The sequence below is a fragment of the Vipera berus genome (assembly GCF_964194415.1).
Source record: "Vipera berus genome assembly, chromosome: 2".
In the NCBI taxonomy this organism is placed as follows: Eukaryota; Metazoa; Chordata; class Lepidosauria; order Squamata; family Viperidae; genus Vipera; species Vipera berus.
The window spans coordinates 49,161,877-49,187,617 of record NC_138203.1 but is presented as its reverse complement, the minus strand read 5'-3'; the positions used below and the strand labels follow the sequence as shown (position 1 = coordinate 49,187,617).

Genomic DNA, 25,741 nt, shown 5'->3' with positions numbered 1-25,741 from the left:
CCCGCTGCCAATCCTCAACAGAAATTCTCACAACAATGAAAACCTCAGACAGGAGGAAGAGCACCACTGGGCGGGCAGGCAGGTGTCTTGCTCAGCTGTGGCTTGGGGGGCACTTTTTTCAGTGCCATTGTAACTTCGAACAGTCACTAAGCGAACTGTTGTAAGTTGAGGACTACCTGTACATCACTTTCTAAACTTTTTTTTGGTCATCAAGTTTTTGACACCTTGCTAGGCGACTGGTGGTACTCGGATGTTGCCATATCCTAAAAGTGGTACAATGGGTGAAAAAGTTGAAAAGCCCTGCTCAAGGTCACCTCTCTCTCTCCCCCCCCCCCCGCCTCTCTTTTTGCTTTCTCTGCAAGTTAATTACAGTTCAAGAGTTGCTATAGTCAGGATAGAGCTACTCATTTCCAGCTTTCAAATCTTTTTCTTATGTAGCTGCACATTTCTGGAACTAAAATGTAAAGTATCTATTTGAGGAAGATTCTTCTTCAAATACTTGATAATGATATACATACAAAATACTAGTCCAAAATAATAATTGAATCAAATGTCATTTAAATCATTATACCCCATGTATTTAACATTATTTTCCTTCTACTATACTAAAAACACAAATTGCTGGCAACTTTTGGAGGCTGCACCAGGGTTTTTACAAGCACTAGTGGCCTGGGGTATCCGGTTATACATTCCTAGGCCAAATAAAATGTGACTTGCTTTAGCTCAGCATTTCTCAAATTTTCTATAATCAGCAACCACTAATTAAACTGTCAAAAAATGCAGGGATGCCCTAAGTAACTAACCACTTCTTTCTATGCTCTTGTGTTTAAATATATGAAAATCCACTTTTTTGATAAATAAGGTGATTACAAATGTATTCATGTATGCCTTTCCTTTGCCTTCATTTCTAAAGGCCTCTTAAAATTAAAATGTGTATTTTAAAATTTAATCCAAATGTATTTCTTTGCCATTAGAATTATTTTATGCAACTTTCCCCATATAATATCAGGTTGTAGACCAAAGCTTAATGCTAATATTCATGTTGATGCTTATATTATCAGCTGTATTCTCTAATTTAGCCACTGATCCATTTGCACAATCCAGTGTCATTAAACTCTAACTCTAGTCTCACCAGTTGGCCGGGATCAGCGAACTGACAGCATAAGAACTCGCTGTTACGTGTTTTTGATGCATCTAGCAGTGCTAGGAGTGGATTGGGCAACTTTATTAGGGATGGTGGTATGTAAAGAGGTAAAAAAGCTACTTCTTTTTTCCCCACACCTGCCCAAAGATATATGGATCTGGGAAACACTAATCAAGAGATTGAGGGATATATACATGCCTGCAGCAGTCTTAGGAAGCCAATAAAAGCAGGGCAAGTTCTCATTCCTAACTTTACCCTAAGGCATTACTGTACAAATTATCCAAATGGCTGGGTTTGTATTGGCCAAAGGCAGGAAACATCACATTAAAACTGGAACAGGAAAAGGTGAGGTAGCCTTCATGGTGGGTTAGGGTTAACAATTTCATCCATTTATGTCTTCCTGAAACATAAGTTAATAAGCTATTTTTTGCCCAATTAGTCATGTAACAGTGTCTGAAATGGGATCAGATCAGATTAATAGCTGAATGAGATAACTGAATGGGAGTACCAGGACTATAGGGTTGCCTGGCTAACCTACATTGTTGCCAAGAAAACGCTATGCATGTATATACACAGAGTTACCAGAAGTGAACCTGAGTCAAAGAAGGCTTCAATTTTATTATATATTTGATAAATAGCATTCAGCTGCAGAGAAATGAAGTGAGATGTTTCTTATCTTCTTTTTATGTCTTCTTCTAATTCTACATACTATATCTGTACTAAACAAAAACTATATTCGCTGTTCCCTTATGTGTTAAGAAAACAAAGTAAATGCAGTGGCAGGAAAATATTATGGTATTGTTCCAATATTATCATATGTTTTATAGCTTTATAGCTTAGTTATAGAAAAATTGTTTTGCATGTAGGTCTGCAGTGTAATCTTTGGATCTCTAATAAAAGTTAACAAACATCAGATTGCAAGTACTAATGTTAAACAATCTTGACCAGAGACCTTTCTCGATGGCTAAATAATTTGACCTACTACAAGGCAATTTATATATCCCTTAGTAACATCAGGGTGATACTTGTTTTGATTTTTCCATGATGTGCTGAATTCATCAGTTTTCTAATTGCCATTATTTTATACTAAATGAAAAATGCCTTTCAACCTTCTATATATTTCATATTTTCAAAGCCACAGAGTCTATTTCAGATGTCCTAGTTACAGGCAGAAAATTAATCTGTATAAAGTGATTCTTCCTGACTATGCACTCTTACTGTAAGCTAAATTAGGTGTTAAGGGAAGGAAAAATTCTTTTAAGTCTCTTCACCACTGATATGTAAAGCTGCCCGATTTTGAAATTAAGGCTTATTTGATCACTGAAATATTTAAAGAAAAATCACCATGCACAAACACTCTATATGAAGTGCACTGGACACTTGGATGAAATTACCTTGCTATTGAAAAAACAGTCATGAGTTAGAACATAGGTGGCTTAGACTTGTTTTATTTTTGCCACATTTTGGACTTAAATCGATAGGACTGTTTAGGCTGATAGTTGCACATCATTGTATGTGTTCCTCATTATAAACCAGGATGTGGAAATTATCAAGACATTAAACATTGGGGACATGAGGTGTGGAAGGAGGATTCCAGTGATATGTTATTTGCCTTTTGTATAAAGATTTGTTTCTGCTGACTTAACACGAGGGCACTGGAAAAATTCCTGCCTGAATCCCCGGATAATTGCTGCTGGACAATGCCAACTCTTATTGGTCAAGACGGCCTGATTGAGAACACGGAAGGGAAATAAGGCAGCGCTCCCCAAATACCTGAAAGAGAATCACACAGATAAAAAGATACGTTCTTTATCTCCCAAAGAGCTGGACACGGAAGTTTTTTTTTTATTATCCCTACTTATAAGAAGGCGGACTCTGATTAGATACCAAGAAAAACTTTCTAACTCGGTACTTAACAGTGGAGCCAGTTACCTAGGCCAGGGGTCCCCAACCTTGGCAACTTTTAGAGACCTGTGGACTTCAACTCCCAGAATTCCCCAGCCCGCATTGCGGGCTGGGGAATTCTGGGAGTTGAAGTCCACAGGTCTCAAAGTTGCCAAGGTTGGGGACCCCTGACCTAGGCAGCTGGAGGGTTTTTCATTGCAGGACAGCGGGTTTTTTTTTTAAAAAAAACTGTATTCCTGCATTTCGCAGGGGCTGGTCAAAATGGCCCCTTTCGCTTCTGCGATTGGGACTCAGATGACAGCAAGCCGCCTATCCTCTCTAGGCGTCCCGGGGAGAGGAGGAGGCGAGGAGACAATTCCATGCCCTGCCAAAGAAGCGAGGACGGGATGCGGCTATGCACCGCTCCGAATAGGCGGAGTCGCAGACGCGGAGGGAAGCGGCGAAGGCCCGGGGAAAGGCGTGAGGACAGACATCCGCAAAAGCCATTCCCCCCCCCCGCCCACAGAGAGCCGGGCTGTTCCATCCAATCTCTTTCTTATGTTCCTCCTCGATTGCCCCCCCCGTCGGCTAGGTAAGAGCCGGGATTGGTCGGCGTTGCCAAGGCCGCGGGCAGGATTGGCTCGGCTAGCTGTCCGTCCCGGAGACCGTGTGTATTGCGACTGCCGCTGGTGGTGCCCTCTCGGCCTTTGGCTTGGGAAGCGGGTAAGTGGCTGCGTCCGGAGTTTCAGGCCGCAGAAGGCTGGACGAGAGCTAGCCTGAAGATGCTTTTGTCTATGTGGAGGGTGGAAAGAAGGCGGGGGCGCGGGTCGGGTCTTCCGCCGCCTGCCTACCTGTCTTGCCGTCGCGGCCTGTGTCGGAGGAGAGAAAGCAGGCCGCGCCTTCCAGGCCACCTTTCCCCCCCCCCCCGCCTCGAGCTGATCTTGGTTGCGGTAGCCCAGGGGTAGGCAACCTCGGCTCTTTTATGACTCATGGACTTCAACTCCCAGAATTCCTGAGCCAGCATAGCTGGCTCAGGAATTCTGGGAGTTGAAGTCCATGAGTCCTAAAAGAGCCGAGGTTGCCTACCCCTGCGGTAGCCGAACAGAGGGAATTGGGCTGATGCCCACGGGCCCTTGGCGATTCTGAGGCAGATCCTCAGGATCACTTGAGCTGAGGGCAGGAAGCGGCTGACGGCCCCGGCAGGGCGCGGTGACAGCGTTGCGCGGTATACCGACCGCGTCCTACTCCGGGGCAGGGGAGATGGGGATCGGGCGGCTTGCGAATCTGGCGAGCTGGATCATGAGCTGACTTCTTTAAAAGAGCTTTTATTTTATTTTATTTTATTTTATTAAGAGCCTTGGTGGAGCAGTGGGCGAATGCCTCCTTAAGTAACACCAGCTGCCTGCAATTAGTGCAGGTTCGCATCCCACCAGGCTCAAGGTTGACTCAGCCTTCCATCCTTCTGAGGTAGGTAAAATGAGGACCCAGATTGTTGGGGGCAATTAAGCTGACTTTGTAATAATGCCGCTTGGGGGTGTGTGTGTGAAAGCCCTAACAAGCAGGCATATACCTAGAATGAAGGCTACTGCTAAGCTTGTAAGCCGCCCTGAGTCTTCGGAGAAGGGCGGGATATAAATGGAATTAAAATAAAATAAAATAAAAATTCGCGTCTGTGGAAAGACGTGTGTATGTGGGGGACGGGGGACGGGGGGGGGGGGCTGAATGTGGTGAGGTGAGGTTCACTTGACAAGCTTGGCTAGGTTTGGCATGTTTCCAGGCTGCTGTGTTGGGGAGATCGGAGATGTGTTCTTCATTGGGTCAGTTTGGGTCAGAGCAGCGAAGAACCAACCGAATGGCTCCTCTTCTGCACTGAAGTATTTGCTTACAGTATACCAGAAACCGGCTCTAGGCAGGGGGAAATTGTTTTAAAGCAGCCTGGAGGGGCATAAATCTGTTTTTTTCTCTTTTATCTGACTCTTTAATTGGGACAGACATGCATACAGTATCTTTACTGGTCTTTTCACATCAGAATGTTTCCTTTAATACCCGATCTGTCTTATCAAAAAGTGGCTAAAACTTTTGTGTAAATAGAAAGGGACTGACATCATCACATATGTTCTGTGCGCATTAGATCCAGCTAGTCAAACAGTTCTGAATCATCTCCCCACCACCACCTTTACATATTGTGCCTGTGTATAACATATATGATAGGTATTTATTATCCACTTTGGCTTACATAAAGTTTTACGCATTTGCACAAAATGTACATGTGATGATTCTGTTTTCCTGGTGCATACTTCTCTCTCTATCATTCTAGTTCTTGACCAATCAAAACTAGCCATTAAGTAGTATTTCATAGAATATCAGGACATTTGTTCTAAGTCTTGCTAAATATTTCCTTTTCCCTACCATCAAACTATATGATCCAATATAGAAAAAATTGTGTTGTTTTTTTTAATAAAAATGCTTCTATGTGACAAGCTGTAATGACCTATGTCATCCATGAATTAGAATTGAAGATGTTTACAACTAGGCAATATCTCAGAAAAGTGGAATGGATATACTTTTTTTATTAGCTGAAAATAAAAAGTAATGAACTTAAATTTACGGGTAAAGATTTGGTGTATTGGTTAAAATAAAAATGGAACAACTTGTTCATATTCAAGCTTCCTCCTTCCGTTATATTTTCAAGAAGGACAGTGTTTACTATTTTTTTGTTATGTATATGTAGGGGTGTGGGTCTATACATATGTTGTATATAGTATGTTAGGTGTGTGTCATGTATGTGTTCACTTTGAGAGCGGGCAACTAAATTTCATTTTTGATGTGTGCTGTTGGTGCCCACAGTAAAAAAAAATGACAATAAAGGTTATCTTACATGTTCATTTGATTTTGATTAATTGCAATACCTTCTCAAAGCTGTACATTTTTAATAAATGGAAAGTGGGTGCTGTGCTAAATCAGTATACTGTTTTTATTAATTTTTAAAATGTCTAAATTGAAGATGCATTTTCAAATGTTGATTTTTAATATGGCATAGTTTATCCCAGCATTTAATACACTGAGGGGGAGCGTTGGCTCAGTGGTTAAAGACACTGAGCTTGTCAGCTGGAAATCTGTCAGCCCAGATTTGAGACCTGAGCGCTGCATGACGAGGTGAGCTCCTGTCCTTGCCCCAGCTCCTGTCTACCTAGCAGAGTGAAAGCATGTAATGCAAATAGACAAACAGGTACCACTTAAGTGGAAAGGTAACAGCATTCCATGCACCTGGCATATGATCATATGGATACATGATCGCAGAAATGTCTTTGGACAATGCTGGATCCCTCAGCCAAAAAAGGAAGGTGACCACCACCCTTTAAAGTGAGCACAGAGTTGGACATGACTAGATAGGGGAAACCTTTACTTTTACCTTTTTAGTTTACTCCGCTTAGAATGTTTTAATAGTAAAAAGTGATTTATGAGTTGATATGGAATAGGTTTTTTTGAAGTCAATTACTATTACATTCTGAGATATGATTAGAATGTTAAACCTATCCTTTTGCCACAGTTAAAATGAAGGTAAGCTCCTCCCAATTCTAATATGTTCACATGTGGATAAAAGTACACAATGCTGTTTTGTGCTTACATAGCTTTAGTAAGCACAACTTTTTGCTTGGTAATTATTGGAAAACAGTTTTTGGAGACTTAGATAAAGCTGAAATACAAGCTGATCCAAGTCATGACTAGCTTGACATTTATAATATACAGAAAATATGCAAATAATAAAATATGTAATTAAATAAAAGTTATATAATTGTATCAAGAATAACTTTATATATTGCATGAAATCCATATTGAAAAACAGATATCTAAATGAGCTGAGGCTGTAAAACTGGTTAGAGAAAGAAAAACGAGTGAGAAATTTTAATGTGAGAGGATGGAGGGAGGTACCGGTAATAGGTCCTTACTGAATCTAATAGCATGTAATCTGAATCAATGAACTATTACAAAATGAATTAATATATAATAAGTAATGAATATCAGGATAAGATGTTAGGCACTTTTTTGTGGTGATTTAAAGTTATGATGCATTTGTGTGTTGTGTACATTGTTTTTACAAAAATAATGAAATTTCCTGGAGGCAGAAAGAACAATGTAATAGAAATAGTTACCGGTATCTCAAAATGGCTGATGCTGTAGGTTGGATCCCAACATTTCACTTTTCAGCTGGCAACAATGACATACTGTATACCGTAATAAAGTATTAATGTTCTAGTAGTTTTAAGTTGTGTAAAATATAGGTATAAGAGTTTCATACAATTGTTTACTGATGTAAGGAAAATGTTATCTTAAAAGAGAGTATGAACAGATTCACAAGAGATTTCCTTTAAAGAAATGCTTCAGAGAGTGAACTTCTGTTAAGTTCTAAAATTTACAGAGAAAAAGTAGAAAGAAAGAGTTATTTATATTTGCTGAAAAATATGGTTTCTCAACTCCTTCAGGCTGCAGAACCTGTTAATTACATTTTTGGAACCCCTGATTCAAAGGCAAAGTGCTAATGACAGAAAATTGGCAATAAAGTGAAAAATAAATGGTGATTGTAAATTTTATTTGTTTATTGAAAGGATTTATTAAAAAGCTACCTTTTTAAGTGAATCCTATGCACTCGTTAAGCAAGGATGTCACAAGATCACCATTTGCGACTTCCTGCCAACTTCACAATTGACCTTGCTTGTAGGAAACCAGTAAAGAAGATTGTAATAGAACTTTGAGGAGCAGACATAAATACCTCTCATGCAATACTGTCACAATTTCAAATAATCGCTGAACAAGTGGTCATTAAGCTAACCATCTGTAGTTTAAAACGGGGGGGGGGGGAGAGACTGCCTTCCTCAGTAATTAGACAAAATGAATGAAAGCAGACCTGGTAATATAGAGTAGAAGTGGCTTAGCTTCCATAGAATGGGCAAGGAAAGATCTTCCCTTAAAAACTCCATATTCTAATTAGTGGACGGAATTCAAAATAATTTCAAGATGATATAAATACAAGGATGGGCTGGTCTAATGTTCCAAGGTTGTTGTTTTTTTTTAAAAAATTAGTAGAATAATCCTATCAGTACCAAATATAGTAAGGGAATAATGTTGCTTTTGGTATTCATTTATTTCTTTAGTTTTCAGTCCTCCATGTTTCAGATGTGTTTTTGTAATAGTTCAAGAGAAAACTATTTAAAGGCTTTTAAAGAATTGCATTGGCTCCTGAGTAGGCAGGGAAGTGCCACAAAGAGGAAAATCTCCCAGTAATATTTACTACCACCTGGCATGCTAGATAGATAGCTCAAATATGGTGTTAATAAGTCTGAGATTAGAATTGCTTTAATAAAGAAACACTGCTGTGGTTTTTCCTGAAGTTTATGTAGAATGGGAAATTGCAGTAAATAAGTACTCTATGACCTCTGGGATGCTGTTGTCAAATGCTTCAATTTATCAGTATTCATGCACATTGTTTGTTTATATAGTTTTGATTAAAGTTTTGATTAATGGAGAACTTCCATTAAAGTCAGCAAGCCATGGAACCTTGGAGTTCTGCAGGCTCGACAATCAACGAGGGGCGGTACACCACACCCCTCCCGCCACCACGTTCCTCCCGCCCAGCTGACCGGCAGCTCCAGCGGCCGGGGAGACGGCCCGGTGATCGCTGGCGCCCACAAGCGACCTACCGGCTTCCAGGCCCGCCCAGGCGAACGGCCTTCGCGCTTGAGCCCCGGGGCTACGGCAACGCTACGGAGGCCACGCCGACAAGCCCGGCAGGACACCCAGCTCACCGCCGTTGCCACGCCTGCACAGAACGGCCCTGCCAGCCCAGCTGGTGCAGTGCTTCAGCCGCGCTGACACTCCCAAGCCAGGCAGGACGCGCAGCCTGCCGCCGTTGCCGAGGCTGCACAGAACGGCTCTGCTGACACAGCCGGTGCTGTGCTCACTTGACGTGCAGACTACGGCCCGGGAGCCCCCTTCTCGCCAACTGACGGATGTCCTGAACAGGGGGAGGGGCCCTGCCGTTGGGCGGGCAGAGAGGGGGAGGCATGCACGTGGTGGACTGCTGGGGCCGTCTGGCTGCGCTAGGGTGAAAGGACAATGATGAACTGTGACGGTGCCAGAGCCATGGGAGCGCAGCTGGGGAGAGGGGGCTTTCTGGGTAGGGGATGGGTTGAGGGGAAGGTACCTGGCACAGGAACACAGGAGACGCCGGGTAGCTGGAGCAACGAAGGGAACACGCGGGAGGGAACAAGATACTTATAGGAGGGCGGGCGGATGCTAGTTTAAAGGGAGTGGTGTAAATTGCAAGGCGTGGTGATTAGTGTTATGTATATAAGCAGCGTTGGGTGCTCCGAGCAGCCAACACTGACTTTTTTCTTGCTTTGGATTGCTGTATCGAGAGAATAAATCGCATTTCCTTTGTAAGTTGTCCTCGTTCCCTGCTGCAAGAGCTGTTGTTCCACTCACGTCAGGACGAGCATTTGACAGGTTTGTGCAGAATATCTCCTGAGTCAATGCACAGAAGAAGTGGTACTGAGAGTAGTCAGGTTTTGCACAGCAACCACACTGATACACTGAGGTGTGTAAAAAAGGAAAAAAAACTTTACTTTTAGGAGTAGCACAAGTCAAGAATAAACAGTCCAGGTCATACACAGCTACAGAGAAGATATCAACAGTTCAAGAGTTATCCAATACAAAGTCGTCTTACCAGTCCAAAAAGTCAAAAGCACAGTTCTTCGGGTTTAGCAAACAGTAGCAAAACCACAATCAACAATAATCAGCAAGCAATGTAACAGAGTAACTAACACACACACAGAGAGAAGCTATGTCCCTAGCTCCCTCTTATGGCTGTTGAAAGAACACAGCGTTGGCCAATCATTACACATTTAAAGGGATACAATACATTACAAATCATGGCTTATATATTGCCAACCCAACCAGTTAAGCTGTAATCATATGACTAACAGAGTTGACTCTTCAGAAAGAGAGTGAGAAATTTTAAGAATAGAAGACAATGTATAAATCAGTACGTGAATGTAATGGAAACTAGAATGGTTTGCAAGGATAGATAAACATGATGAGGTATAAGAAAAATGTTGGTATAAAATAACATCTATATTACTTTCTAGGGACGCGGTGGCTCAGTGGGTTAGGACGCTGAGCTTGTCGATCAGAAGATCGGCAGTTTGGCGGGTCGAATCCCGAGTGCCGCATAACGAGAGTGAGCGCCTGTTACTCGTCCCAGCTTCTGCCAACCTAGCAGTTTGAAAGCTTGTAAAAACGCAAGTAGAAAAATAGGGACCACTACGGTGGGAAGGTAACAGCGTTCCGTGCGCCTTTGGTGTCTAGTCATGTCAGCCACATGACCATGGAGACGTCCTCGGACAAGCGCTGGCTCTTCGGCTTTGAAACGGAGATGAGCACCGGCCCCTTTCTATCATTTTCTGCCTTTAATTTTCTTTCTCTATTACATCTTTCCACTTTTCAATGCTTTGCATAATACTGTCTATCCTGAAAGGGAATGGTGCGGTGAGTTATTTCCATTGTCTCTCTTAACTCAGTAAGAGTTAAGAGAGACAATCAAGTTTCCTGGTGGGGGGTGGGGGAAATATAGGCAAAACATATTTGTTGCAAATTATTAAAACGTCCTTCTGTCTTCATTGAAATAAACTCACAGGAAACAGATCTTAGAACTTTATAGCTACAACAGTTGTTTTTTATTTCTTTTTTTAGATGTAGTGGGGAAGAATTGTTTCTTAGATGTTGGACTAGGAACATTTTTCTCATTTCTGATTGTAATGTATTCTACTACTATCAAAATGTAACTGTGTTAATGTAGTGTAGATATATTGCTACAAGAGGTGCCTCAAGTAATGAATATAGGAACATTTCCAAATGATGATTCTATGTCTTGCCTATAATAGAAGCTGTACCCATTATATATTCCAAATCCTATCACTTGGATCAACCAGATTCATCAGATTCCTATTAATTCCCAGATAAGGCAAACAAAAATGGTCTATTCTTCCAGGCTTGCAGTGTGATTAGGCCAGTATTTAAGGTCTTGAGGATTAGAAAAGAATGTAAGCACTGGGTATTATCAAAATAGGAGAGTGTTAGAAGTTAATAGTATGGTGTACTATTGATCAATGGCCTATTAAGGTGAACAGTCTATGCCAGGGGTGTCAAACTCAATTTCATTGAGGGCCGCATCAGCATTGCGGTTGCCCTCAAGGGGCTGGGTGGGTGTGGCCTGGATGGGCGTGGCTAGTGTGTGTATGGCCTACTGGGTGGGCGTGGCCAGCTCTACATCGTTCACATCAAGGGTGCCTATGGGGGCCTGGGCAGGAGTGGGACAGATCTGAGGGTCTCTGGCAGAAGGAGGGTCTCTGGGCCAGGGCCAAGGCAGTGGGGGCCGTTCCCTCACTGTTTCCAGGATGGCTTTGTGGGCCGCATGAAACCACTTCGCGGGCCGGATCCGGCCCCCGGGCCTTGTGTTTGACATGTCTGGTCTATGCAGATACAAGATTTCTAGGATGTAATGATTAGATTAGACTGTAATCTTGAAATACCCTGTATGTATATTGTAATTTGAGTTGTTAGCCAATTGATATGCTATGATTGTATTCACAATATATCTAAATCCAGTAGATTAGGGAATGCTGAATTAGAACTTAACTCTATTCTGATGCATTCATTGTGAGAATTGCATGTAATTTGAGGGTGAAATTTCAGGCTTTCCTAACTACGGTAACTTTTAAAAAATTAAACTCCATTTTTCAACTGGTGTCCAATGCAAAATGCATGTTTACAATCAATTTGCTTCTGCACACTGTGACCAGAGAGATCAGAGCCATACCATTCTCATTTTTAAAAAATAAAAGTTCATCCTGTTAATTCCAAAATGTATATACTTCATCATAATTTTAAATATTTTGTTTTTGCTTTTGTTAAAGAACGGCATTTTCGGGTGCCACTGTATCTCTGGCTTACAAAAATCACATAAAAGTGGATTGCAGAGGGAAATTAGTGTTAACTGGAGAAACTTTTTCAGTAAAGCACTAACAAATCAGCTGAAAATAAGTAGTCTGCTGACTTTTATTCATTTACTAGAAATTTTTTTGCTAAGATGTGCTTTTATTAGCTCAAATTCTATAAACTAGCAAACCCTAGGGAAGTAACCTCTAAGAAACTACATAACAAACTTCTATCACATTTTTTGGCAAAAAAGAGCAATTCCTTATTTTTCAAGCATAGGATAGAACAGAACCGAACAGAATAGAATAGAGCTGGAAGGGACCTTGGAGGTCTTCTAGTCCAGCCCCCTGCTCAAGCAGGAGAACCTATACCATTTCAGGCAAGTGACTGTCTAGTCTCTTCTTAGAAACCTCCAGTGATGGGGCGCCCACGATTTCTGAAGTCAAGTTGTTCCACTGGTTAATTGTCCTCACTGTTAGGAAGTTTCTCCTTAATTCCAGGTTGCTTCTCTTCTTGAAAAGTTTCCAACCATTGTTTCTTGTCTTGTCCTCTGGTGCTTTAGAGAATAGTTTAACCCCCTCTTCTTTGTGGCAGACTGTCAAATACTGGAATACTGCTATCATGTCACCCCTGTTTCTTCTTTTCTTTAGACTAGCGCTAGCCAAACCCAAGTCTTGCAGCCGTTCTTCATATATTTTCGTCTCCAGGCCTTCGATCATTTTAGTTGCTCTTCTCTGAACTTTTTTCAAGGTCTCAACATCCTTTTTGTAATATGGTGACCAAAATTGGTTGCAGTATTCCAGGGTTACTAGGGTTTTATAAAGCGCTATTAATACTTCACATGATATTGATTCTATGCCTCTGTTTATACAACCCAGGATTGTATTAGCTTTTTTGGCTGCTGCTGCACACTGCTGGCTCATAGTCAAGTGATCATCTACTAGAACTGGAAGGTCCCTCTCACAATTGCTGTTTTTGAGCCAGGTCTTGCCTAATCTGTACTTAAACCTTTGATTTTTCCTGCCTAAATCTATTATATTACTAGAGTTATATTACTATTTCCTCCCTTCCCCCAATTTTGAGTCAGCAGAAGGATATACTGGTATGAATTTTGCTATTCCCATTCCCTAGCTTGCCTTTCTTGGCTCTGTTTCAAGTCATTGCTGCCTCTAAGGTGATGTGTAACAAAACATTATAGACTGTACACATCTCAAAGATGTCTCTGGATGGTACCACTTTAAGAGGAAAAACAAAATACATCTAAGGAAGATTTACTATAAGCCCATTTTACTCATGGACTGGAGATAAGATGAAGGCAAGGACATGGGGACATATAGAGAAAAAAAAATCCTCCCGTCTGCTTTGCAGTGGAGGGAGAGCTGACAGAAAATCTGAACGCACCAGAACATTTTTTTATATAGTATCTATACATTTTCTAAACTGAAGCTGTCTTTAATGATGTGTGTTATGGCACCAAGGTAGGCTTTTGCTTTAAAAGATAGAAATGCCCTCTCTTTTTATGCTGATCCAAGACAGTATGTTAACTTAGCATGTAATTTGCTGCTGTATTTATTACCCAACTTTTAAATAATCCTGAGCCTAACCTCTAAAGCTAGCATAGTATGAAAACTCCATGTCTGCTTGACTAGGAATATGCGATTGTTTCACTGGAAAGGTAGATTTCAGAAACTATATAATTAGTAGTGTTTTGGTCCTCTTACAAGTCTCAGTATAAGAAGAAACAAGAAATAGCAGTCAACATTTTTTGCCTGACTAAAGTGTATTTTACTAATATAAAAAATAAAATTTTTACCTAATCTGAATACCTAAATAGTTTAAAGTAATATCTAACAGCAAATTTCATGTGACTTGAAACAGTTAGGGGTTAATATTAATACTTAATATTCCTGTGCAGTATCCATTTGATCATTTATATTGAGCTTATTCCATTGTCATCACAATAAAGTTGATTTACCGGTACTAGTATTTATTTATTAAGTAATTTTACATGACTGTCCATGTAAATAATATAATTGAATTTATCATTAGCCTTGTAGAACTGCCTACTTTGTTAAAAATTCAGTTTACAACCCAAGTTATTGCATTCTTTAGGAATGGATGTTATTAATGTATGAACAATAACTATTTTTAAAAAAACCAAACAATTGAATTTCATATGGATGGTTCTATTATCACTGTAAATATTCTGGTGAAATACTTTCTGGCTCCCCATATGGTCAATATCTTTTTTAGATTTGTGTAGAAGACAATAACCTTATAAAAAGCAATGGACAGCTTAATTGCAATGTAGCATTTATTTTAGATACTTTTTAAAATAATAGGTACTTTTAAACTTTGTTTAAAAGGTGCTAATTAAAATCATGTGGTTGGCATCATACAGGTTTCATGGACAAATAAAATGATAGATCAGATGGACAGACAGATGGCAGAAAGAGAGATACTGGGAAAATATGGCTCAGACTGAAGTACTTTCTTACAGGACCCTGCTGAATTGTAGGTATACTGAAATAATCAGGCTTTTGATGAAAATAAACATGGAACTCAGAACAACTTTTTACATATAAGGGACAGTTCAGATGTTGCAGCAAAAACTATTGAAAATACATGATGAGCTTACAATACATTTTGTCTTGTGAGGACTCTTGTCTTCAGAGGACTTTATTCCTTGGCTATCTTTATTTAATGTTAAATCAAAGTTCAGAAAACCACTTTAACTGTAGGGTATGGACAATCTTATTCAGAGATGCATTGGATTGTAAGTAATCATAGAACACAACATTTGGTATGGTACTGTGATATGAATCAAGATGTAGAAAAGATAATGACTGCAAATTAAGTATGAGCATGAAACACGTGCCTTGATAAACATTGGGCATTTGAACTGATCAATTTATCTAAACCTAAATCTAAATCAGTTTATACACCATAAATTGTTCATATATTGGACAAATTGGACCTAGATGTTCTTACTCAAAGTGTATTTTTGTTTCATTTGTAATACCATATTCCACTACTCTGATTGTAATGTAAAGTGGATTGCGTGGACAGAAATCAAAGCATGTTAAGCAGATGGCAAGGTTTTATGTTATGTTGGCAATGTTTTATAGCGTTTAACTAAGTTGAAATCAGTAAGATTTACTTTTGATAGAAATATATAATGACAGTATACTAAATAGACATGTATGCAATTTTTGATTAAATATATATTTATATTTAATATATATATAATACATTGAATAATAGATGAAATCATTTTATTGCATTAATAAATTATGCAAATTAGATATAATTGATTAAAATTGTACTCAAATACAATTTACTTATTAATTTTTTTCATTCAACTAGCAAGATTTTATTTAGACTTTCATCTTGTAGCTGGATACATTTGCTAGCTGCGTCTCTTGTTATTTTCCTTTGAAACAAATTCAGATACTCCTATTGAAGTCTTCAGTGTCCTGCTCAGTTCGATATCACAGAGTTTATTTTCATTTCAACAAAAAAGAAAGTTGAAAGAATTAGAAAAATTGTGAACTAATTTTTTCCCCCAGATGTGATAGACAGCCAGTCCAATTTGGAGTAAATATAACTTCAAACAAACAATGTGAATTCTGAAGAATGATAACTTGCAGAAGGAACTAAGTACTGAAATAAATACATTTATTTATTTCTGTTGCTCCTCCTGTGTTCCAGTAATTTCATTATACACATAGATTTTTATAAAGGTTTTTAATTTCAGAACTATTTGTCTTCATTACTGAAGTGTTGAAGAAGAGTTAGCTTCTTCCAGTTCTGATGTCAGATAGATCAGTTAAAAGGATAGATCATTTTAGAAGTTCTGAAGCTTATTTTGATTAGACGCAACTAGCCTCATCCTCTACCTCAGAGTTCTATTGCATCTGCTAAAGACTGGAATACAGTTTGTGTTTTAAACTATAATTTATATAATGCTATTCAGATATTTTAAAGTGAAATCTACCTGTAAATTTAATTTTTCAAGACAAACTCATATTTCATCTTTTCAATCCTAATTTCTTTAGTGGGCTTGTTGGATTTTGTAGGTGGTTTTATACATGCTATTACAAATGTTTTCCATCAGAATGCCTACAGTATGCAAAAATATTTTTATGGTGGGAATGGTAACATTCAAAATACCAGTTTTAAGAAGACATATTGAAACTAAAAGATATGCAACTGGCATGATGATTATAGTAATAAATTGGGGCTAGGGAAGGCCAGATTCATACCTAGTTATAGAGTTTCAATGATATCTTGAATAGTATTATTTCTCAACCCAACATATTTTACAAGATTATTCCTAAAAAAAAACCTAGTGGAAATACTACGTAGGTAAGTTTTTTATTTATTCTAACAGATTCTTTTCCACTATTCCAAAATATAGATATGGAATATTTTGAGAAATTAAGGGGTTTTTTTCTCCCAAAAGATAACTGACCCTTTTGAGGAACATAAGCAGAATCTTTCATTAAATATTTTGTCTGAGATGATTTGTACAATAAGATTTTATTTAATATATACTATGAAAATGTTTAAGTCACTGTAGAGCAGGGGTGTCAAACTGGCGGCCCGTGGGCTGGACGCATCATGAGGAAACCGCGCCCACCCCATTGCCAGCAATGGGGAAATAGTTCCGATACGTCACACGACGTCATGTGACGTCACGAGTTTGACATGTCTGCTGTATAGTATCACAAAATTGTAAGTCTTCAACAAAATGGGCAAACTAATTGCTAATTGAGATAAACTACATAAATAAACTAAATTTATGCTTAATATCTGCCTGGTATGGATTTGTTTCCAGTTTTGCTTATATAAAATAATTCACCTATCTAGTTCAGTTTGGAACTCTTGTATATCTGCTCCCTTGCTACATCCCCAACTTTCAGGTCTCTTCATTTTATTTCCCATAGCCCCAGACTTATAAAGAGACACACATACATGCACACAATTTCTCTACTTCCCTATTTCTCCCTTTTCTTTTATAAAGTCTAATATGGTTAAAGCTAGAAGACATTGCAATAGCCTCTAGTTGAGTCATTCTCTTCTTTCTATAATGGAAGATTGCTTGGTATTAAGAGAATTAGAATTTGAAAGGTGAAGAGTAATTTGTTTGGCAGTTCTTACTCTGCTTTCTGGCTCCCTTAAATTAAAAAAAGCATACTTTAAAGTATATGTTAAAATATTAAAAATTAGAAATCCTTTATATTGTGCCAAGGGAGTTCACCAATATTATGATATACGTGAATCCTGTATTACTGTTCCTAAATAATTGAAAAAAATATTGTGCTAATCGATTCTTTGCTTTCATACCAATTGAAACTCTTGCTAGCATTTATATTTATACTACAAATATTTTTAGTATTAAAACTAAAATTAAATTAATTAAAACTTGTATTCTGTTATATTTAGAATTATCTTTTCTTCCTTTCCCCTCTCCTCGTTTCTTGCAGTGATGGGTCAGGAAGCTGGAAAACCCACATGGCCAAAACCAGCAGGAGGCTATCAAACTATTACAGGGAGAAGATATGGAAGAAGACATGCCTATGTCAGTTTCAGACCATCTCTGATGAATCAAGAAAGATACTCAAACCAACACACAGAAGAATGTGAAGGATTAGAACTAGACAGTGTTCTGAAAGAAAATTTATTGTGTGTGTGTCACATAATTACAAATTATTATTTGATTCAGAGAAAACTTTTTACTTTGGGCAAACATTGCACAAAAGTTGTGAACTTAACATAATTTGTAAATAGCATATTGATCTTTTTTATCTTTATAATATATCTGTACCTAATTTGAATAAGATATAGTTATTATGTTGTAATCCAAGTCTGCCCCCAGGTATGCATTATTTATTTTTAAATCACCCTGACATATATAAAAATAGATGATAAAAGTAGGTCATTAGTACTCATTTTCTTTATTATACATTAAAAGATCATATCTTTGAATATATCTTTTTAATATTTTGGGGGTATAGTTATGCTATTATCTACCATACTTGTAATTTCTAATTCATTATTATTTTCAGGTTTGCTTTAATTGGAATAGTTTGTTAGTTTGCCTTTCAAAATTGTTAACATTATATGATTGGTTCTATGTTGAATACTGTTCTAGCTATCAAATCTCTGTGATTGGTTTTGCCAAACCTTGCATTTTAAATATTCTAAGAACTATTAGAGGTTTTCTTCAATCAAATTATACCAAATAATATCCCTCAATTGTACTACTGCAGCCACAGAGGCAATATTACGTAGGAAGCCGTTGTATTTATTTAACACATTTACATAATATTACTTTACCAAAATTGACTCACAACACATAGAATGTGAATTACAATAAAAGATATGTGTACCATTAGAATAGTAACCAGAATTGAACATCAGTAACTAAATATCTCAAACTCTATCATAATGGTTTTTTTCTAAATGAGAAACATTAAAGGGGAAGTTTGGTGAAGGGAAAGAGGAAGCAAATCTAGAATCAAATAAAATCAGTCAAAGAAACATCTGTTCACAAAGTAATGACACAACTTGAGCCATGTTAAATGAAATACTATATATTTTGGGTGATTCTGTTTAATATTAATGATAAAATACCCCATTCTTGGATCTATAAGAAAATAATTTCTTTTTACTAGTGGCAGTTGCATAAGATTTTCAGAACAAGATTATTCTTAATAAAGGTAGCAAATTAATACTGTATAATGATTTGGAAGTATTATATAGCATGCTATAATTATATAATTTCATTATTTAAATACATAGTCTGATTTGAGCCATAGAAACAAGTCAAAATGCTGGTTTATTATGAATAATCAAGCATGGCAGTGCATGCTGTTTTGTTGCTAGCGTCTGCTCTTTATGCCTCTTTTTGGTTTTAAAAAAAGAACCTTTATCCTTATTTATGGATTTGTTTACCGCCCATCTTGCCTCAAGGCGACTATTTAATTTCTTTAGTACTGCTTCTGTTCCTAAGAAGCTAAAAACAGTCAATCTTTGTTTTACAATTCTAACATAGTTTGTTGAGCAAGTTAACAAGCTGAACGTTCCTGTTTTTATGTATCCCTGAACAAAATGGAGGGAAGATTCCTGATTTAGTTAGTAACTTTTGCTATATGTCTAATGGGAACAGTGGAGCTGTATCCACCGACGTGTTTGATTATTCACAACAAACCCCAAGTACCTTTATTGGTATAGTATTGAAAGGTGAGGTAGAATTGCAAATTATTGCAAATAGATTTTCTTCTGAAAATGAGAAATACCTTAGTTATTTTGATACCTAGTTTTCCTAACCACTTTTTCTAAATGATTTACTGTATATTGATACAACATCTTTAATTACTGATTTTATCATATCTCTTTTACCATATAATCCAATAACTGGTCTTATCCTTCCAATGTATCTTTCTTTATAATTCTATATAAAGGTTCCAGTCCACATGGCCAAGTATGTTCTCCATTGGTAGATGCATCATTATTACCAAATGTTGGATCAGAAGAACCTGTTTGTGAAGCTGATTCTAGCCAAGCTATCAACACAGATACTTCAGTGTTTTCTCCAACAGGCTACAGTTTGTGTGATCCCCAAAATCTTGCCAACAATGAGAATTCTAATGACAATGTGGAGTCTACTTCTGAAGAGTGCAACAATCTTCATGGCCAGAATGGAATTGCCTTTGTAAATATTGACTCTTATGAACCAGACAGCAGTGATGGAGAGGAAGACGGTTTCCAAAGTGCTATCTCATTAGCTAAAGAAGAAACAGGACTATTTCAAGAAAAACTGGACAATATGCTTTCCAAGTTAGAAAAAGATATGGACTCCTTCAGTGATTTGCAGTCACACCTGCCTAGTTTCAGTTATAATAACATAAATAAAAGTTTTGAAGATCTTAGACTAGTGCCTTTTAGGAGACTTTCTAACATAGAATCAGATACTGTTTATCAAAATAAGTCACTTTTGAAAATATCTAATGAAGAAACTTTAGCAAAAAGTAACCTTGTTTCTGCTTACGATTTAGAACAGAAAAACAGTAGTACAGCTGAGCCTACAATTAGGACACATGTAGGAATTTGTAGTGCGCTGAGTACTACAAGCATGAAGGTGGACCAAGAGAATTCAGCTGAATTGGTAGTAAGACCCAAAGTTAGAAAACAGAATCCTGTTAGTGAGGTTGATAAAAAACAGTCTGTAATTAATGAAGAAGAAGAAAAGAGAAGTACTAAAATGTGGAATGATAATGTAGATGACCAGCAACACAATGCTGAAATTATCTCAAAGCATAATGAAAAAAAATCTAATATGGTTTTTGACCCCAAAGAGTATGGATTGGCTGAAAATAAAATAAAAAATGAACCAAGGAAACAAAATACAAGTCTTCAAGAAAAACCTAAAATAGATGATAGTGCTTTTTGGGATGAATTTGAAGATTGTGGTAGAAATCTATCTAGTTCCAACAAAGATGAAGATGACAGGTAAGTTTTTAAAGAAGTTTAATTTTACATTTTCCAGATATTTGAATATTTTTGGTTAATATGCATAGTAAAACTGACCCCAAAAATCCTGAATCCTCAATGTTGCAGTGTTAAAATTCCTTTTCAGATATCATAGTGCTACTTAGTATTTCTTCCAATTGTGTGTTGTACGTACAGGTGGGTGGATCAGGCACTGTACAATTAAATAATCAGTTTAGTTTCGGCTAAATGTATTCATCTAATTTTCTCTATCAATAAACAAGCAAATAAATGTTTTGAGAAACTATACAAAACTGTGGTTTTCCATACTTTTGCTTTTGGAAGGAAATTTATTCTACCAAGAAGAATACTTTGGTGACTTCCATAACAACATTGCTTGGATCCCAAATCATCTTACTAGAATAGAAAAAACACTCAAATGTGCTCAGAAGAATCCCACCAAACTCCCTATAATCTTATGTCCCTGTCCAAGCCAGTGTGACTAGTTTTTAAGATTATAGCCAATCCATTAGTCTTTTGAAGTGATTTTTTAGGAAACAAGTAAGCTGACTGTTACATAAAAATTCTCAATGATCTCTGAATCGATCATTAACAATGAAATAGCATAAATGTACTTAGTTTTTTCTTCAGTGGTCTAAACATCCTAAGAGTATTAAAAATTGTATAAGATATTATTGGCATCTGATAGAAAGTTGCCCATTGTGCAGTACTGTGTCTGTCATTAGTTTAAAAATGCAGAGCAACGAAGAACTGAAAAGTATAAGACATGATTAAATGCATAGGTAATATCCGATTTCATACGATCAAAGAGAGTTTTCCTCTTAATTCTCAGACCTTCAAAAGTTGGTCCAAAGGGTTGGGAAACCCTCCAGAACAAGTACAAGGTAAATAATTACCACCCCTTCATTTAATTAGTTATACGCTTCAAGACTTTCCATTGTGTACTATTTGCTTTGAACTGCGCAAATGCAGTGTTAATGCATTTCTTAGGTTTGATTAAGCTGAAGATTATATAAAACTGTACAACCTGTTCACATATGGTTAAGGTGGCACTAATATGTTCAAACTAAAATGTTCCATCTGCCAAAACTACTTCTGAAACTTAAGTTGTAGGGAAGGTTCATCTTACATAATCACTATTAAAGGATTACAATATTTCCTAATAAATTGGGAGAAATGTTTTGGGTGAATGGAATCCTTAAGAGCTTAATAATATTTTTCCTGAATATTTGAATACATTTCATTATTTTTCACTATTTCTCTGTTAAATATGATCTGTCAGAAATGTTCCTCCTCCTTTAAATCTGTGTTGAAGAACTGAGAAATGTTCAGTTTGCTTTGTACCTTGAACCTGGCTTCCAAAGAAAAAATTAACCTAAGATTACATTACTCCAACCTTTTTCCCAGGTGGGTTAGGAATACCCCAATGTGTATAGTTGGGGTCTCTTGAAGATGAAACATACCTTCAAATAAAGAAAACAAGGAAATTTTTGGAAGCCTAAGATGGAGGCTGCAGATTTTTGGAAGTCTCAAACTGATTTAGATTTTTTTGTATATACCTAAAGTAAGGGGATAGTGGATTTGGAACACAACCAAAAATATTGTGAAATTGTGTCTACTATTGCAGTATTTAAATGGGAAGGCTTTGGTTTCATAATTTTAGATGGTAAAAGTATTTTATAGTAAAAATATTGCCTAGATTTGAATGAAAATGAAATTTTCAAGTTTTTTTAAAACAGAAACCTTGAAGACCAATGCTATTTTTCTATTCATATTATCACATTAGATTTATATCTTTTTTGTTTTGTATGTTGAATCTACTTTGTGATATAAGTTATTTAACATTAAGAAAAATAGAAAATAATGGAAGTATTCATAACACATCTTAAAACTGGGAGGATTCCAAGTCTGCTGTTAATCATTCCTTTAGTGCTTACAGACATTGCTTGTCCAATATCAATAGGAAAAGACTTTGGATTATAAATGTGGTTAGAAAGTGCTGTAATTTTACAGTAGTGTCCTGTTACCAAATAGTTCAGAACTGAGATTGTACAAGGTTGAGAACAAGGTATAAATGAAAAATAGTACAAAAGACCATAATTTATATATAAAATTAAAAGCTTTAAAATAATAACAATAATAGAATTGGGAGGGACCTTTGAGGTCTTCTAGTCCAACCCCCTGCTCAGGCAGGAAACCCTATACCATTTCAGACAAATGGTTGTCCAATCTCTTCTTACAAACTTCCAGTGTTGGAACATTCACAACTTCTGGAGGCAGGTTGTTCCACTGATTAATTGTTCTAACTGTTAGGAAATTTCTCCTTAGTTCTAGGTTGCTTCTCTCTGATTAGTTTCCATCCATTCCTTCAGGAATTTCTATTCTGTATCTAGCTCCTTGTGATATGACTGATAATCTTGATATTTGTAGGAGCAAATTATGTTTAGCAACTAGAAAGCTACGAACTGCCCATTCATTCATTATTTATTTATTTACAATTTTTGTTTAAAATTTAGGTGTGTGTAAGAAGAAAAAGAGAGCAATATATGAATGTCCATAAAATTTTTTCATCATGTTCTCAACATGTTTATTAGAAGTTTAAAAAATGTTTATTGCCAGTCCTATATTATTAAATATACATTTTCATATCGAAAATGAGCTTAAAGTAAACTATTATTTTTCTTTGCATTATGTCAGTTCTAGTCTGATGCTGCAGAGGAATCTAAAGTTTAGTATCCAAGAGGGGACTTTTAATAAAATAGATCCTAATTTTCTTGGTGTTCCTTTCTCAGAACATTCCCATCAGATTACAAATATTTTATTCTATTTCTTTAATAGGATGTAAGATTAGGATTTCAGGATGAAAGAAGCAGTAGCTTTTTCTGTTTGGACTCTCCTGGGAAAATTTGTAAGGGATTTGTTTTTCGTAGAATGATTTTAGTAGGAAATTATCTCCTACTCTTATGGACAGAGTCATCCAAACTTGAGCATGTTCATATCCAAAGGGGAAACTAAACATGTTCTTGGATCTTTTTCATTTTATGGTTAGCTTGATTGAATCATGGTGAATATTAACTCTGTCAATCTGTAAATGCAACTGGACTCTCTCAAATTGCAGCTCAGAATGCAGTGATGGTGAATGGTCTGCATCCCTGCCTTCTTATTTTTCTGTGACTGTGAAAGATCAGTCCTCCAGTGATGAGAGCTGGGAGACACTTCCAGGCAAAGAGGAACAAGAACCTGAAGAGCAGAGTGATAGCAGTGGTGTTGAAGAGGAACATAATGAATTTGGTTTCCAATCACGGTATGTCATTCTATTAATGAAGTGCTTTTTTAATATAAAAATCTATGCTATACTGTATGCACTGTATGTAGTCTATACACAACATAGAAAATGTACATAAACATATATTCATATACTGTGTGCCACTGTATTATACTAAACATGTACATACAAGTGTTGCTGAGAGAAAAGGAGAAACAGAGAGGAAAGGTGGGTGGAAAATAGTCATTAAAAGAGAGGTATATGGATTAAAGAATTACATGTGAGGTTTGCGGGGGGAGGGGGGAGATATACCTGTGTTTGATACAGTTTTGGAATGATTTTCTGACTTTAGTAAGCTGCTGGTCTTCCTGTCCCTAGCAACAGTGATAGAATCAGAGAACCCTTGAGAGGGAAGAGGGGCTAAAATGCAAATTTAAAATATTCTTTAAAAAACCCCAATAATATAACAAAAACTTAAAAAGAAATAGAAGAAATAGAATTTTCAAAATATATTTAAACAGGGTAAGCATATATTAAATTTAATAATAATAGTAGTAGTAGTAGTGTTGGAAGGGACCTTGGAGGTCATCTAGTCCAACCCCCTGCTAAGGCAGGAAACCCTATACCATTTCAGACAAATGGCTGTCCAGTCTCTTCTTAAAAACTTCCAGTGTTGGAGCATTCACAGCTTCTGGAGGCAGATTGTTCCACTGATTAATTGTTCTAACTGTCAGGAAATTTTTCATTAGTTCTAGGTTGCTTCTCTCTTTGGTTAGTTTCCATCCATTGCTTCTTGTCCAGCCTTCAGGTGCTTTGGAGAATAGCTTGACACTCTCTTCCTTGGGGCAGCTCCTGAGATATTGGAACACTGCTATCATGTCACCCCTTGTCCTTCTCTTCATTAAACTAGACATATCCAATTCCAGCAACCTTATATGTTTTAGCCTCCAGTCCTCTAACCATTTTTGTTGCTCTTCTCTGTCCTCTTTCTAGTGTCCTTCCTTTTTTACATTGTGGTGTCCAAACCTAGATGCAGTTTTCCAAGTGGGGCCTTACCAAGGCATTGTAAAGTGGTATTAACACTTCACGTTGATTCTATCCCTCTGTTAATGCAGCCTAGCACTGTGTTGGCTTTTTTGGCAGCTGCAGCACACTGCTGTCTCATATTTAGGTGATTGTCCACTAGGATAACTTCTAGAATACATAACTTCTAGAATAGTTATGAAGGTAGACAGCCAACATGCAAAGGTAGACAGCCAGCATGCATAGATAGTCCTCAACTTACAAACAGTTACTACCATTCAAGTTATGATAGCCTCAGAAAGGGTGCTTTTTGCAGTCTCTACCAGTTTCCCCAGAACGGGAATGGAAAATTGGCAGGGAAGATTGCAGAGTGCCTGCTGAGACTCCCTCTCACCTCTGGGGGCTGGCTGAAAGAGCTGGCTGCCAAGTGGAACTAAGCCCTTCTGCCAGAGTGCAGAAACAGAGCTTGGATCTCAAAGATCCCAGCCCTGTTTCTGCAGCCTGGTGGAGGCATTATTTTCCATGCATGGAAGAATCCTGAGAAGTTAGTGAATGCCATCATTCTGAGGGTTATAAAAAATTTTGGCCTTTGGAACAATGATATTCAGTAGCTTACTAGCTGTTCTGTTCCAGCCTACGACCGGCCCTGTTTGAATGTCAGGGACAACCCCTTTTTATAGTCAACAGGCTGGAAAAACCCAACCAAATTTATTTACAAAGAAATCAAAAGTTCAAACGAGTTAAACCAAAAGTTCAAACAATGAGTTAAACAGGAATAACAGACCAGGACTCTAGCAGAAGATCTTCAAACGGTTGCCTTCAGCAAGCAGCACCTCCCACACCTTCCCCTTTTATCAGCAGTCCCAAGGCGTGGCTTCTCATTGCCTTCTCCCCCTCTCACCGAGTTGCCTCAT

At 37.5% G+C, this 25,741-nt stretch overlaps 1 protein-coding gene across 10 annotated transcripts in view; it reads left to right on the top strand.

The window, feature by feature from the left end:
• Window positions 1-3,687: 3,687 nt before the first annotated feature.
• Window positions 3,688-25,741, top strand: part of PJA2 (praja ring finger ubiquitin ligase 2) — a 62,109-nt gene continuing 40,055 nt past the window's right edge. For 6 of the 10 annotated variants that reach the window (XR_014025302.1, XR_014025303.1, XR_014025304.1 and 3 more), the window contains exons 1-5: window positions 3,688-3,751; window positions 14,424-14,536; window positions 17,512-17,712; window positions 19,492-20,539; window positions 23,658-23,843. Coding sequence is in view for 6 of the 10 variants with exons in the window: in XM_081319351.1 (XP_081175477.1) it covers window positions 14,494-14,536; window positions 17,512-17,712; window positions 19,492-20,539; window positions 23,658-23,843 (1,478 nt within the window). In the remaining 4 variants the exon portion in view is untranslated. The remainder of the gene's footprint in view (window positions 3,752-14,423; window positions 14,537-17,511; window positions 17,713-19,491; window positions 20,540-23,657; window positions 23,844-25,741) is intronic. The other 4 variants (XM_081319353.1, XM_081319355.1, XM_081319354.1 and 1 more) reach the window with 4 other exon arrangements.